Here is a 17,191-nt window from a genome sequence, read left to right as displayed (position 1 = left end):
TACGCAATTCGCAGAACGCCTCATGTCCGTTGAGCTTCCATGGGGTGGGTCGAGTAGTTACGCTCGTCGGAATCGCAAAAACGAGCCGTTCCCGCTATTGCGGCGACGAAATCCCCTCCGAACGTTTCGATCGGTCGCGAAACGACCCTTTGAACTTCGTTGCCGGCGGTCTGCCGCGCTTCAGTATCCGAGTTAAGGGTGAGTCCGTCGTTAAGGGCATGTCTGAGAGGATAAAGTGGTCGCAATGATATTCTTGTTGAGTGTGGGATTGACTTGAAAAAGATAAAAATAACCTGTATTTTCATTTTGATTTTATTGCTAAGAAATTGTTACGGGTCTTTATTATGAAAATTAAAGGTGCAGGTTATTGATAATTGAGCGGATTAGTCTGAAAACGTAACAAAAATTTTCCAATTTACACAATACTGTTATAGCCGATATAACTAAAAAAATCTGTGTCTCAATGAAACTCGTGATGCTTTAAAGCTAAACTCCATTTTCCAAATAAATTCAATCGTGCAAAAAGAATTTGATAGTTTTATAATTTATTTTAAATAAAATTGTTTATATTTTATACTTTATTCGGATTTATGTTACACATATTATTGACTGACAATTTGCGCAAACTACTGGTTATAGCTGGCGAAATTTATTATTAAATTTATACAGTCGAGAGTAATTGTGCACTTATTATTATATAAAGTCTCGGACTGAATAAGAGATATTGACGGTATACATATACTTGAGTGCATAAAATCTATTTTTAAATGGCTGGTCGTGTAAGAATTTTCACAATATAGTTAATTTTAGATGATTAGTACATTTTCAAGTAGATAAATTGGACATTATTAACATACTAGTGGATAAATAGAAACTAGATTGTTTCAATTGGCTGTAATTAACTAACGATTATAGGAAGACAGAAAACATCCATTTCTGTACTATATTAGCATGATACTATTAAGGTTGCTATTAATTTATGTCCAATAAAGACTTAGTCGGCTGTGTAGTCAGCACAATGTATAATTAAATGCTTTTCTCGCTCGATTTGCACGTTTTTACAAATCTTACTCCAATAATATCCTTTTGATCCTTTGTTCGCCGAACAAAGGTCGCGCAGTGTTCTGTTATAATTAATAAGCAACCAGCTAAAATATGTTATTGATTGCAAGAGAGATTTCGATAAATCCTGCTGTAGGTATTTCCACGGGTCAACTCTTTTTACACTTCTTTACAATTTTTTTTTAGCTTCCACGAGAAAATCAATTGATTGAAACCGCGACATTGTCTGGACATTTAGAGAGGATTCATTCATAAAATATCAAGGTGGTGTACGCGCGCGCGCATAGCAAATAGCAATTAATTTTATTTTGCCATTTTTGCGAGGCAATATAACCCGGGCAGTCCGCAAAACGATATTACGTTCATACCGTGCACACGGATAAGTAAAATGCAATTGTTTATTTGAGTTCGGAGAATGGACGTGCGCGGTTGCGCATTGAATATTTTATATTTATTCATTACGCAAATAGTCGCGTTTCAGTAATTCTCGTGGCGCATCAGTTCGTATACCGTATACCGTATTGTAATCGTGAGGCTGAATCAGTGGCATTAATATTGTACATCAAAGCGCATAATGCGCGCGGTCTAAGTGGAGCATTAAACGCGAGCGGTTTTTTCCGGATGAAAACGAAAAAATTTCTCATTGATATTCGTTACTGTCACATATATCTCGACTCACTATTTAAAAACTATTTGGATTAAATCCGTTAACTACGCTTCATTATTTTTACGTTTAAAAAGGTTTTTATCGGCATTTGTTGCGCTTATATTGCGCTGCTCATATCGTAAACAGGTTTCAAGTACACTTTTTTATTCCAAGCAATAATTCTTGAAAATTATTGCATAATTTTTGAAGTGAAAAAAAATATAGGAGTACCTAGTGGATATTTATTGTTTCAAAGAGATTCCCCGACAAAGGCAAAACTTTCGAACGTACGATTAATGTAACTTCCTTCGTGCGCCTCAGTATTTGATCAAATATCGACCATTGCAGGTACTCAATATTAGATACGTGGATACGTCAATTCAATGAGCCGAACCGCCCTCAATGTACGACGTATCGAATTCCGTTCGCGAAAAATTCACTTCCGTATCGTCGAAACCGAATATCTCGTTATCGTCGTTTCATCGACGAAACGGCTGGCATCATTCGCGAGCTCCGAATAGGGTGGAAGGGCGGTCGAAGAAGGGGGTAGAAAATGCGTAGAGGATTTTGCAAGTGAAGCAGGATGAAGACGAGTGGACAAAGGGATCTTTTAGGCAAATGAAGGACGAGGGAACGATACCGAAAGGGAGGCCCCGCGGCAAAAGAGAAATGGGATAGGCGATCAGTAGGGGGGAAGGCGAGGAGGAGCTCGATGGCCATACCGCGTGCCTGCATTTTTCAGACCGTAAATAAAGCGTACATTCCCTCGCTCACCAGTACCTCTCGAAAGCGATCCACTCGTGCCTCTTGAAATTAATGTGGTTCTCAAATAAATAAATCCGTCGTGACCGCTGTGATGTGGTTGCAAGTTTCAGCGATGGTGAGTCTATTCATGGAGTATGTCATGATGGATAAATTTAATTATTATGACCAATCTTGCAAAATAAAATGTTGATGGAATCTTGGATCGTGAAATGGAGTTTATAAAATAATTAGAATCGATAATCGACGGAATAATCAGATGCACTCGTACATTCGGGTTTTTTCGATGTATATATTTCCGTAGGGAATACAATGTATTTAAACGAGTACAGTAAGTTTCAACTTTGCCGATGGCTTGATATCTGTACGTGATTTCGCACATTACAACCGTAGAGACGACTTACGATCGTTAATGCATCTTCCAATAATTGCCGCATACGCAATTATGTATACAGTATACCTACGTAGCTAAGCTGTACGCAACTCAAACAAATGCAATCACTAATAACGCAGCTGGAGTATGCTTGTATCTGACGCATATAGTGTCTGCACCGGTAATAGCTGTTCCATCGATATCGCTGTTTCTGGTAATTGCAATTCGAAAGCGGATGCCAAAGCTCGCCGGTAATGTTCACGGTAACGTAAGTGTATCGGTGAACTGAAGAAGCATTGTTGCGGTTCACACGGAAGAGCCTGGAGACATCGTGAGTAGACAGCGCGGAGCATACAGAGGCCGAGTGCGGTGATGGATGGCCTTGTGGCCTCAGGCACCATTAACACCCCGTTGGAGCAGTGAAACACGAGGCGGAAGAGCCCAGACTGAAAGCTATACTCGACTGCACCGTGGAAAATCTGGCTCTTTGTTTCCTCGCGGAGCGCTTCGCGCAAGAAACCACGGCTGGTTCTTGTGCTAACATGAGGGTCGGGTCCAAGTTGATCGGCTCAAGTACGACTAATCGATATCGTCGACGCTACGAAACCGTCGTGTGTGTAATTGAGGAAGTGATTCTTGGCGCTCTCAAGTGCTTTCGTGACATTGCTTTCGGCCGGTTTCTTTTATTCCAATTTATATATTCTCATTTTAGCGAGTACGTAATGTACGCATCGCTTGCATCGTAGCATCGAGCGGTAGAGAAGAATGGAAAATGTAGCGAGTAGATTAATGAGAAAATTACTTTGAAAGAACGTCAAAAACAGGAAGGCGCTGCCACAGTGTAAAACTAGTAATATTTTCCGTAAAACGGTATAATGCTCCATTGAGTGAGATGGGATAAAAACAATGAAAGCTCATCAAGTTAGTAAATTAATGCGCACATAATGTGAGTCCCGGCGTTGAGTTTGCCAGAAAATTTCATTTCGTCCTGGCAATATATCTTTTCTGTTTTTGTAAAACGTAAACGATTATGAAGTAGTTAAAGCTTTTGTCGGGGGGAAACGTACGAAATTATTTATTTACAGGTAAAACGTGGAAAAATGACGCAGCATACGAGAGAGATAATACAATGAAATAAACATCGGCTGCGCTGCCGACCGTTTCTCAATTTTAATCATTCAATGTTTAAATAAATTAAAATAATAAACAGTTGAAGAGTTGCATTATCATATATGTTAAATGTTTGCACGTTTGTGCGTTTTTAATCTTTTAATGCCACGCTGAAGAATATTGTCGAGTTTGCCATTTGTAAAACCACACCGTTTCTGAACTAAATAATTTATATTGTTGCTACAATAGGCGAAATTTATTTTCTCTTCTTCGTATAAACAGTTTTCGCGTCCGAAAAATGATTACATATTCGCGATTATCGCGTTTCTCGCTGAGCTGTTTGGCGCGGTAACGCAAAATTGGGATACAAGAACGGGGAGAATTTGTTGATTGCCGTTTCGCTTCGGATAATTATCCTTCGGACGCAGGCAATAAATAATCATTGCTTGATATGCGGCGCTGTTTCATCCGGTTTACTGCCTATAACGGTCATCGTTTTTACTCGAAGCAAGCCTTAATGTCTATTCTTCACCTCGCCTACAGTCTTGTGCCTCGCGTCCGGCCGACGACAGCGTATAAACATGGAGTGATCGTTTGTAACAACCCGGGAAGATAAAAAAACTCAAATTGATGCTCAACATAACGTCGACCAGGTCACTAATGAGCCGTCATTAGGGTCCGACGGCGCGACAGGTCCCAATCGAAAACCGGCGCTGGCGGTCCATAAGACGGCGCAGAGAACGAGAGGAACCCCTGTTTTCCGTAGTTCGTATTGTATATGTTTACTGAGCGCTTACCTGCCGTTGTGATTTCGGTCTCTGCCGGTCTACCGAACTGCTACATCGAAGCTTGACTTAACCACGCGGTGGTCGGACCAGCCAGCCCGCTGGTACTGACGGCTTAATTAATTCAGAGCGAGAAACACGTGCGCGAGATAGAGACGAAACTTCAGTGTAACCCAGATACTGTTTGGACCTAGCTCAGACGCGCGACTAACAAATTGCGTTTGCGTGAAAGGTAAGACGGGACTGGACCGTAATTCCGCTAACTCAGGCGAACACAATGGTGCGCTTTTGGTCGAAATCTTAGGGATTTATCGTGATCTAGTTAGGGTTTAGCCGGTATGTATAATGAATGCATATGGTATTAACGAGGGAGATAATAAGGTTGTTACAATGCGAATGGCATTGATGAATTAATGAGTCAGATTAGCCGAGAAATATATTCTTAAAATTTTCTTCGGGTAAACGACAAATAATAATATACATTGATATATCAATTCATTTTCTGGGCTATTGTCATAACAGTTTTCTAGTTATGACATGATAATGATATTGTTTGGATTCTGGCTCAATCGCATTCGGGAGCGACGAGGAGGACAACCGTAACGAGTGTTAATTTGTATCGTAACAGGGGCCGTTTGGAAACCGGGTTGCGACGAAATCCAGGACAGGCGTTTCCGGTTTAACGACTCATCCTGAAAACAAGAATTAAGCGTCTCTTCCCCCGGGTTCCACGTCGTGATTTCGGTGTGGTGCAAAGGACGCCACACCGAAATCTGACATAGCCACGTGTTTGGATGCTGCGCGTTTGTACTGACGGCTTAATTAAGTCAGAGTGAGAAACACGTGTCGGGGACAGAGAGGGAACTCATCCCAGGGACGTTGCATGGTACTTCTCTCTGGCGCCTCTGCATTCTCTACACTCTCGCACCTCCGTTCAACACTCGGGAAAATCGGAGAGAAAGAGAGGGAAAGACGGGGCAAGGCGACTGAACCAAATATTTATAGACTCCGTCTATGTTCGAAAATTTATGGGTATGCTCTAGGCGCCTTCTACGAAAAAACGGAAGTAAAGTATTTTATGCATGTTTCATCCTCTTTAAATGCACGATGAGGCAGGAAGAGAGAAAGAGAGTGAGTGAGTGAGTGAGTGAGTGTGAGAGAGAGAGAGAGAGAGAGAGAGAGAGAGAGAGAGAGAGAGAGAGAGAGAGCAGAAGTTCGTTACGTTTTTGCGCAGAAAAATTCATATCTTTGATCTAAAATAACGAATTTATTAATTAAAACAAATTTTTTTATTATAGTGGAAGCTCGGACTCATTAAATTAAAAATTAATTATAACTATTAAAAAAATGTGCTTGATATAATTATTATTCATTATTACATGTATGTGACGGAGACGATAGATACTCTGTTTTAAGAAAAAAAAACGGTTTTTTAAAAATCTTGAAAATATTTAAAAAATTGAGCTCAGCGCCCAAGCTTTGACGAAATAGGGCGGTATTTATTAAATTTTATTAAAGCTCCTCCAACATTTTTTCAACAGAATTTTATTACATTCGACAAATGGTATGTCTCTTTCTCTTTCAGTGTTTTATTTTATCTTATACAATATTAATTTAATACAGGGTTGGGAAAGTTACTTTATAAAAGTATCTAGTTACAGTTACAGTTTTTTCGCTAAACATGTAACTAGGTACAGTTACAAGTTACTAATTTTGAAAAGTAACGCGTTACAATTAGTCAAAAAGTAACGAATCGTTACTTCGCAGTTACTTTCTTGCAATAAAAATAAAAATATTAAATCTGTAGTTGAATTATAATATAAAGTGTCGATAAAGCCCGGATAGCACAAAGTATTGGCGTAGTATTGGGAAATAATGTAAATGCAATACCGTACAATTATTGATACGTAACATTGGCGTTACATTAGCCTTTATTCTATATTCAATATTACAATTTTATTGGGCAATCTTGCTATACAGTCTAATATAGTTTGTCAGCCAATTTTTATATTTAGCAGTTATACGTATAATTTATATTTCAGAATTTTACTATTTATTCCATTGTCGTGTGTAAGTTTTATGATAAGGGCATACATATTCAGCATAGACATCTGCGGGATGCGAAACGAAGAAGATTGGTTTTTGGTTCGTGTCGCTACGTCTATTTTTCGCCGAGTTATAGCGTTTTAAAAATCGGGCGCGCGCGCACCCATTCATTGAGAAGGCCGCGCGAGTATTACGCAAGTATTACGCGAGCGTACTACGTCCCCAAAAAACTGGCATCAAAACATACGAGGCACAGGGGTTCGGTAGTAAACACCGCCGCGCGAGACGCCGCATATACGCGCCGTCTCTGCCGCTTCTATCTCAGGATTAAGATTACGAGTCGATATAATCGTCAATAACTTGGCACAGAAAAATCGTAGGACGATGATCCTGGTCTCGTTGGAAAGCTAAGATTTCAGCGCTTCTAACGGGATAAGAATGGCTTATCTCGGATTATTAGTTCATGAAATATCGTTTAATATTTCTGAAAATAAAATTGATTTTCTTCCGAGATCGCGATCACGAGTCAATATAATTGTCAAAATCTTCGCACAGAAAAATCGTAGCAAGATGATCCTGGTCTCATTCAAAAGCTAAGATTTCAGCGCTTCTAACGGGATAAGAATGGCTCATCTCGGATTATTAGTTTATGAGGCATTATTGATAAATTCCGAGAAAATTGATTTTGTCCCAAGATCGAGAGTGTGAATTAATCTTTCGATTGGATGAATCTCTCTCACGTCGTGCATTAAATAGCAACTTTAATTTATGTTCATTCAATATTCATTTGTCTATATATACACATATGTAATTGCACAGTTTCTTGTTGATAATCCCCTCCTCGGGTACTACCTTGTCGTGGTGGAGGGGCTTAAGTACCCTGAAGGGTTACTCTCTAAAAATCACTCAGTGGTTTATTACTGAAAACAATGAATATTCACTGATTTACAGTAATGATGCACTGATTAATTTTTAGAGAGTACAGACCCTAAAGACAGGACAACCAAAGGTACCCATCGCGTTCGGGAGTGCCGTATAAAGTATTCGCATTAGTAAAGACATTTCAAAGCTCGTTTGAAAGATATGTAGTCTTTAAATGTCCGTTCCTGTCGATGGCCACACGATGGTGAAATGTATAAAAATTTATTTAGATCTTGTATATATCTTTTTATGTGCCAAAAGTCGGGTGGGATATTCTTTTCTACATTTTCTCGCGCTTGTACGCGAGATTGGAAAAATAACTAAATTAAATCAATCTGAATCGCGCGCGAATTAAAACTCCAAATTATACCCTTAATAATGGCGTCGCGGTTTTATTTGAAATAAATCAATTTTAGTTAAAAATTTGTATGTTTGTTTGAACGGGTAGGTAAAAAAATGGACAGATAGGACTATAAAGACGAATCGGAATACGAGTAGATACGAATTCGGGTAGGAATTCGGGTAGGCAGGGACAGGGAGACATAATTTATTACGTTTGTCGTAGACATAAGTAAATTGTATGAAGAAAGATAAATGATAAAAATGTTAAAAATCGTATTGTAAAGAAAAGAGGACCGCTGACTGGGATCAGCGGGGGCGGCGGTGGGCCTCTTTAGATTAACTTTTCTATTGTATGAAATTTTAAGTTGGTCTAAAATAATCTTTTATGCGATAGATTTTCATTTGCGCATTTACAATACGATTTTTTGTTCACACATTTATAAAGAATGTTACATATTACTCTCTACAAGTCAATCAGTGAATTATCACTGAAAACGGTTATAACTATTGAATTATTCAGTGGTATACTTGTAACTGTGAATCAGTGGGTATTCACTGTTTTCTGTAATAATCCACTGATTGACTTTTAAAGAGTAGACATAGCTACATGTTTTATATTATAATAAATTATAAAATTAATTGTGATGAAAATATAATAATGATAAAAATGTCAAAAGAAAATGATTATTGTAAAGAAATGAGGACCGCCGATCGAAATTGGCGGGGGTGGTGGAGGGCCTCATATTTTAGCAATGCACTTTCAATGTAAACACAGTACCGTGCAATTATTAATACGTAACATCGGCGTTACATTAGCATTTATTCTATATTCAATGTTACAATTTTATTGGGCAATCTTGCTAATACAATCAATCCAATATTAAATAATCAGGTACAATATCAGTAGTATATTTGCATTTATTTTATGACCAATATTGGTGTTATATTGGGGAAATATTGGCCAATTCACTGCCAACATAACCAATGTTTAACAAATGTTAGCCAATGTACAGCCAATGAATTGTGCTTCTAGGGAGGCGCTTATACGCAAAGGTAAGGCCCTGTGCGATTAAGTGAAGGTTTAAAAAATATATAAAGTAACTATTAATGTAACTATTAAATTAGTTACTAGTTATCGAAAAAATGTAACTGAGTTAAATTACAGTTACAGGTGGAGAAAAAGTAACAAAGTTAAGTTAGAGTTGCCAAAAAGAAGTAACTGTAACTGTAATTTCGATACAAGTAACGAGTTACTTCCCAACCCTGATTTAATATTAATTTATATACAATGCATATTATAATTCGGAGGGCGTCTACTAATTCAACGTGTAGTAAGTTTTGGGTGGGGGACTTCATTTTCTGATTATGCGGAGTAAGAAGTTTATGCGTTGCAGAAAATGGGATGCTTATCAGATTTTAAAAATTGTCGCAGTCAGTCTACAAAACTCTGCCGAGTTCGATGAGTTTGTCTGTTACACGGTCGACCCGTTGAAATTTTAATCAAACTTTCAAATGAGGTTTCGTGGTAAACTCGACACATAAGCCATCAAGAGCGTTACATTCTTGCATTACGTTTTCCACGTCTTACATAAACCCCGAATGAATCGTATTAAAAATATTAGAGCGCCGTCATGTTTCGACACACGACAAATATTATACATTTCGCCTCAAATTTTCTTGTGACATATATTGAAACAGCTTTTGTTGTTATTGTATTTTTTAACGCGCAAGTTTTAAAAAAATAAAAGCAATCAATCATACGAGCAAAAATTCGGATTTTAAAAGCTTTAGATTCTGCCTGATTGTGAGAGGAAACCTTTTATTAAATAACTCGTTTATATATATACATGTATATATCTCCATTTGCTGGAATTTCATTTTCTTATGATACAAAAACGGCACGTGTTCTCATTTTATCGGGGATTCTTTAGTATTTCAACTTTGCCTTTTCTTCCCTATTACGCGAACATAAGAAAGATTATTAGTTATTTGTTGGGGGCGAGTGTCTCCTGCTAAATAAATAATACACGGGTCGTTATTTTCCCAACACAGGCCGTGCACGGGACCAATCGATCCCGTTCCGTCATCCGGGAAGACCGGCTACGTTCCCCTTATTCTGACGGTCTCCCGGGACATTATATAAGACCCGTATCACCCCTCCTCCTCATTCTCAAACAAGAAAAATTCCCTAGAAGAAAATTGATTTCAAATCAAGACATTTGCGCTGTGCCACGTCGCGCTCGCTGAGCGGTGCAAAGTTGAATGTAGACAGCACGTTGGTTGACACCCTTAGCTATTTACCGCTCGCAAAGGAAATTATGTTAAGTGCACGGAGACTAGATCCGTAATAAATTCAAGGCTAACTATTATTACGTTACCGAAGATAATAATATCTTACAGTAAATGTCGTTTCTACATGCGACTCTGTTAATCGGTACGATACACGCGTATTTGCGAGCACTCACGGGGTGCGGAGTTGGGCCGGGGTTGGGATGAGCTATTCCGGTAACGCTAGATTTTGCGCTACCCTTCCGCGTAAAGCCCGTCGATGATAATCCGCCAACAGCGAACGTGCAAAATCGTCGTCGGCAAGTCGTCGCTCCGCGGCCATTTCCCGGGGAATCAATTAACACGCGCCGCAGCGAATTGGCAACGCGCCTAGCAATTATCGCGTCCCGCCACTTCGTGGTGGGCGCGACTACGACGACGAACCAAAATTTCGTGCCGTCGGTGAACCCGAAGTTGACGTGGCCGCGTGCACCGACGGCACGACTGTTCCGATTTACTGATGCGAGCCGCGAGAACGTTTTTCTTTTCTTCTTTCCGAATTTCCGCAAAGAAGATATTACCGTGAACGATTATGTTACTTATTATTATCTAGCGTATCGGTATTTCTGAGCGTTAATGTCGAACATTTTCAGCAAACGCACAAGTAAGATATTAAAAGAAATATGTATTCTTCTTTATTCCGCGTAGTCTATAATTGAAAAAAAAATTGACAGAGTTTCGTCAGGACGAAACATCGAACAAATTTGTTCTTGCAAGATTTCTTAGTATTCGAAATTTGATTTAAATTTCGTTGGCTTTCATGCGTTGTTTGGGATTTTATCTACGAAGACTTTTTTTTATTTCCAGCAATCACGTTTCCCCAGTTGTGTGTTCCTCTCTTCCGCATATGCATTTATATTGGCTCAATTTTTATCTTCCAACCGTACAACAAATAAAAATCTTTGAAAAATTAGCCTGGGAAAACAATGAAAGGATCAAATTTCCAGAGCCATGGATTTTTCATTAAATTCATATTAAATTTCGCGTCCGTTCGGAGAAAAAGCAGACGGGAAACTGATTATACCTGATAATTAGAGATATCCCAGCTGCGAGAGCAAGCGGTAGTTCCGCTCGCAACCGTGTTGAGTATCTCGAATCGTTCTAGCTCGACTCCCAAGAGGTGCTAAAATATGCGTACGCGCTCGCAAAGTCTCCATTCCGCAGCACGATGCTACACGCCGATGGGGAGCCTAATGAATTATATGAATTTAATGAGCCAAACGTGGCGCCGACAGCGCGCCGTGTAATCTGATTTTTATTTTTACCTTCGGATATGTACCTGCGAGAAGTGGATGTGAAGGTCCGTATCTTTACATACATACGATCCAGCGATATACACGGTGGGATGATAAAACGGTAGACGTCCGCTGGTAGCTTAATGAAATTATTGCGATTGTTTCGCTGCTGCGAGTAACGCGCGTACCGCCTGTTTCCTTTTAATTGCGTTTGCCGTTTCGTTCCCTTTTCGCATTCTACTTGTTTCCAGCTGCTGTCAGTTAACGAAAATAGCAGTGTTATCATAATGTGGCTTTAATCGATACTTATTGCTATCTTTCTAACATTTTGTTTCCATTCGCAACTTGCGTTGTTACGACGTGTACCCGTATGCGACATCGGTACGTCAAGACCTTCGTCAATGCTTTCTGGGAAGTTTCGCGTGACGATACTTCCAAGATATACTGTGTAATCTAAACAGGTATCCGGTTTCGATCAGGCGAATGGAATATCGGCGACAATCCAGTGTACGGTTCGCTGACGCGAAACGCCGGATTGCCAGCCGCCAATTAATAATAACGAGAGGACGTTACGGCATTACGGTGAAATGATCGCTTTTAACCGTACTCCCGTCATGGTAGAACCATATCATCGTCAAGGCCATTAATCCAGCCCCTTTCCTCGCCCGATTGCAATTTCGTACGGCGGCCTTGCGGCGGCGCGACAGAGCGGGACGCGCGGATTTTCATCTCCGTCGATTTAATTAAGCAAATCTCGTTTGGTTTTTCGAAAGGGCACTTTTAACATCGCAGTAGCTTTTTGCCGGGAACGCATATTCAGCTGGCCGTGGATCAGCGAGCGATTTAACGGCCGCTAATTAGATATATTTCGATCGTTACGGATCGATTAGTAATTAACGTGCGCTCCCTAATTGATGTCACTAAAACGATACTGGAAATCGGCGAATGAACGTTTAATGACCTGCATCAGTCGAAAGCTGAGAATTACAAGTTGAATATTGGCGATCGCACAGTCAAAATATATATCATCTTATGCGATCGCCGTCAGCGATGTACCTTAAAAATAACCTTTTTTAATAAAAAAAAGGTGAAAAAGACGCCAAGTATAAGCGCCATCCAATCAAGAATTGTATAATTTAATTATTGGGATATATTTTATTAGGAAAAACATTTTATCTTTTCTCTCTCTCTCTCTCTCTCTCTCTCTCCACAAGTATTGTATGTAATCTTAGCATGCGATCGCCGTCAGCGATATTAAATTTTGGAAGATGGAATTTTACATAAAAAGTTGCTCTTCTTCCAAAAGTGAATAATTAATATCATAATTCAGAATACGTTCGCATGACCCCAGCTCGCGCGATTATGTATGCGTAATATCGTAAACAAGAAAAAAATAACGTTTTTTACTGGGATTTTTTACTGGGAACACATAACGAGCAAAACGATTAAACGATCTCGCGCACGCAACCTTCCTCGCAAGAACCCTCGCGAGTTCCAACGCGACAGCGCTCGAAAATAATAATGACATTTAATCACACACCCGTGACGGCCGCCGACGTACTCGAAGATGACGCTCATTAATCACGGATTAATCGACGCTTTACACGGGTACATTTCGTTCAGACGCTTCCGCGATTTCCCGTCGGGACCGAATGCGCGCATTTCGGCTCGCGCTTCTATTTGCAAAAGCGGCAGAAACAAACGAACGAACGCACGCCGTGCCTAGCTGAATAATTAGTACGCTGAAAATGAAAGTCGTCCGGCGATATTTGCCGGCGGGCTTGATCAATTCCTCTCCTACTTCCCCCCCTCTTTCTCTCTCTCTTTCTCTCTCTCTCTTTCTCTCTCTGTATGTAATCCAATTCATCGAGTTTCACGTGACTGCAAATGATCGCGCAATCATTATTGACAATCTCTCAAAATTGATTCGTCTCGCAAATCAGGGTGCCACCTGGCCTGCCATCCAGCCAATGACTGCTCGATGGATTCCACCGATGGAGCGTAGCAAGTTCGTCTCTCACATGATGGGTAAATGATCATGATCTAATTCGCCACGCGATCGCGAGATCCAGGCCAATCGATGCCATAATCGTCTCCCGCCCTCGTTCTTAAAGAAACTGCGAAACGATACGCGAGATCGACAGGGCCGTTTTACGGCCGCGAGATGCGCGGTTGCGTCAATCGCCGCGCCGTAAACTTGCATCGTTACACTTGCAGCCTCGTCGCTTGGCGCCGCGATAACTATGCTGATGTGTGGATTCCTCATCGCCTCGCTCGGCTGGGAGTCGGTATTCTACGTGACCGGCGTGATCGGGATTATCTGGAGCGTGACGTGGTTCTTACTTGTGTTCGACTCACCGTCGCAGCATCCGCGCATCAGTGCGGAGGAGCGGCACTTTATCGAGAGCGCGATTGGAACGACCACCACCACCAAGGTTGTACCAGTACAGAACGTCCATTTTAGTCCCGGAGTGCATTTTGCTCTATTTTACAGTTTTTTTCTTCATTAGTTTACTTTAATCTACACGGAATTTTCTCTTAAACCTCCGAAAATCCCCTGATCATGGGACGACGTGGCATTTTCAAGAACTTTATGAGAGTTTTTTTAAATTTTATCATACATTTTACTAGTAAAATATGTACTAACAATGACTAACAATCACAATAGCGAAATGGTAAAATTTCAAAAAATTCTCATAAAACTCTTCGAAATGCCGTCTTGTCCCACGATTACATAATTTCAGGATAAATTCTAAAATAAAATTCTCTCCGTGTATTTTACTCTTCTAAGAATGAGCCCAAATAGCAATATAAATTGCGACAAATTTATTCATTGGTCTCAATTGAAAAATCTTGATCAACGTTGAAGATACTAATGCGATACTTAAACCGCAGCATCTGCCGGTACCATGGCGCTCGCTCGTCACCTCGAGACCCGTTTGGGCTATCGTGATAACGCACTCGTGCAGCGTGTTCGGCTACCATACCATTGTCAATCAGCTTCCGACTTACATGAAGTACATCTTGCACTTCAATATTAAAGAGGTATATATCGCTAATTATATTAGTGGATAAAACCTTTTTCCATGTCGCACTGATGTACTTTTCGATGGAAATGGTACATACCTATTCTAATGAAATTACTACTAATGGAATGCATACTAATAGAAATAATATTTATAGAACGGCCTGTTATCTTCGTTACCTTATTTAGGCAAGTATATATTTGCCTTATCAATGTCCATCCTGGCCGATTACCTGCGCCGCAACAACAAGCTATCCGTGACGGCAATACGTAAAATCTTTACGACGTTCGGTGAGTAAAACGTTCGCGAAAGTTTCCTCTATTTTTACGTTTCCTCCTACTTAGACGATAAGATCAAATTTTGTAACTAATAATTTCTTAACATTGTATGCAAAACTTGTTATGTAAATTAACACGTCATTTGCTCAACAAGTTTTTATACGTCAAGCCGTGTACGCCACAATAAAATTTTCTTTATAAACGTATAATGATTAAACAAGATTATATCTTACGGATTGCATCTTAAGCAATGTACTTTTTTTTTAAATCGCTGGCAAGAGTATGCCATTCAAAATATTATACCAGGTGGCATTTATTTTTTATGACGGTTTATAAAGGCCTCTATTCACGATGCTAGAACTTGCTCCAAGTTCCAGTTCCGAAAAATACATAGCCAAATCAACTTACAGCTTTTATGAAATAGCTGCAAGTCGATTGCCTGCACCTTTCTCGAAACTAGAACTTGGACCAAGTTCTAGCATCGTGGACACAGGCCTTAAGAACTTCGGTAGCGCCCCCCCTCCCCTAATCACCAATGATCCCTATCAATATATTGATAAAGTATGAATTGCCATAATTGGATTAGAAAATCCTATTTCCGGCTAATGAAGAAACTTCGATTTCTAGCTGTGCTAACTCCCAGCATCCTCATGGTGATCCAGGCGAACTACGGTTGCGATCGCGCGGCGTCGGTCGCCGTGTTCACGGTCGCTTTGACAATAAACGGCGGCATAACGGCCGGCTACCTTGGGAACGGGCTCGACATCGCGCCCAACTTCTCCGGGACCATATTCGGCATCGCCAACACTTTCAGCTCGATAGGCGGTTTCCTCAGTAGCTTCATGGTCGGTAACATCACGTACCACAATCAGACCTACACGCAATGGACCATCATCTTTTGGATCCTAGCGGCCATCTACCTCATGGGCGCGATAGCATTCGCGGTTCTCGGCACCGGCGAGTTGCAAAGCTGGAACAATCCGCCCGACAGCCGCGCGAAAGAGAACGGCGTTTCGGTGGAAGACGGCGCCGAATCGGTTCCTCTCAAAAGCAAAACGATTTCGTAGCGTTTCGAGCGACGACGCTTGGATTTTGCTAAGAGATTGCGCGACGAGGAAGGTGTCGATTTACTGCGACACGATATATTCCAAACGGGACAGTATTCGTTTTTATTACACTTGGATTTTAGGACCGGTCGATGAGTCTCTTCAGCTTGGCAGTAGTTTGCAAGACTTTTCCATTTGTCACTGGCGACGTCTGATAATTTCTACTTTAGAAACTTGCAACGAAACTTTTCTCGAAGCTAATCTCAAAACCGATGTAATTTATTATTATTCTTTTTAAAGACCGTTAGAAAGAAAACTTTTATAATTGTATAACTGACGATTTTTTAAATAGTTTTTATCGCAATTGTATCAAGTAAAAAATCACTTCTTTTGCCAAGTTTGAGATCGAATGACAGAATAATTGAGTGCGTTTTTACACTCGTTTTTCTGTTGTAGTATAAGTTTGCGCAGTTACCAAAAGAGAAAAAAAGACACGCGGCTAGAAGTATCTATGTAGTTAGAAACTTACAATTAGTGTTTACTCGATATGGCAAATTTACAAATAAATATACAATTTGTAGCAAATTTATATCAAACGCCCTTTAAAAATAACTATGATATCAGCCTTAAGAATTCACGTAAGGATAGGTTTTATTAAATCTCATTAAAATATACATTTAAAATATATTGTTAAAATATATTATTGTCATAACTGATACCAATGTATAAATTATTAATGTCGCGATATGCCAAGTTAGAAACATTCAATTGCTTCAATTTAATTTGTATGGAGCAAAGGAAGAGCACTCGACTTTTATAATAGACTGTACATTCAGTTAGCAATGTTAGCAAAAAATTTTAATTAATGACACCATCAACGAAGATACAAACCGATGATCGTCATTAATGATACCAGAGCAGTAACTGACTGATTAGCGGGTTAAAACTTTAGAGCGCATGTTGGTAAAGAGACTCAACTTCATCAGTATTGCCATCTACCATGAGGAAGTCTTACTGATTGTCAACGTCAGTAGTGTTGAACGATGACTGTTGCTACTTCGTATGTTCTCTAACCAAGAGGTGGCGTCAAATGCTGGATAAATACGGCGGCTGAAGCAATGCCTTTTAAATCGTGGCATCATGTACCAAAAAGCAAAATAAAAACTACTCTCACGATTCACTACTTTTAATATTTATACTTTATATTAGTATTTAAACTCGCAAGCTAAAA

The 17,191-nt window shown here is 39.9% G+C and overlaps 1 protein-coding gene across 1 annotated transcript; it reads left to right on the top strand.

Moving 5' to 3' along the window:
* The first annotated feature begins 2,564 nt into the window (after window positions 1-2,564).
* LOC105566435 (putative inorganic phosphate cotransporter) lies at window positions 2,565-17,143 on the top strand. The gene is made up of 8 exons (XM_012020438.1): window positions 2,565-2,588; window positions 2,926-3,106; window positions 3,264-3,416; window positions 13,450-13,638; window positions 13,828-14,045; window positions 14,506-14,655; window positions 14,794-14,926; window positions 15,542-17,143. Exons 1-8 carry the CDS (start codon window positions 2,565-2,567, stop codon window positions 15,979-15,981), a joined length of 1,488 nt encoding a protein of 495 aa, XP_011875828.1. The 3' UTR covers window positions 15,982-17,143.
* The last annotated feature ends 48 nt before the right edge of the window (window positions 17,144-17,191 follow it).

This window comes from Vollenhovia emeryi, unplaced genomic scaffold (assembly GCF_000949405.1).
Source record: "Vollenhovia emeryi isolate VEMERY1.0 unplaced genomic scaffold, V.emery_V1.0 DF939145.1, whole genome shotgun sequence".
NCBI classification, from domain to species: Eukaryota; Metazoa; Arthropoda; class Insecta; order Hymenoptera; family Formicidae; genus Vollenhovia; species Vollenhovia emeryi.
Note: the sequence above shows the minus strand (reverse complement) of the source record. Positions and strands in the feature narration are given on the sequence as shown.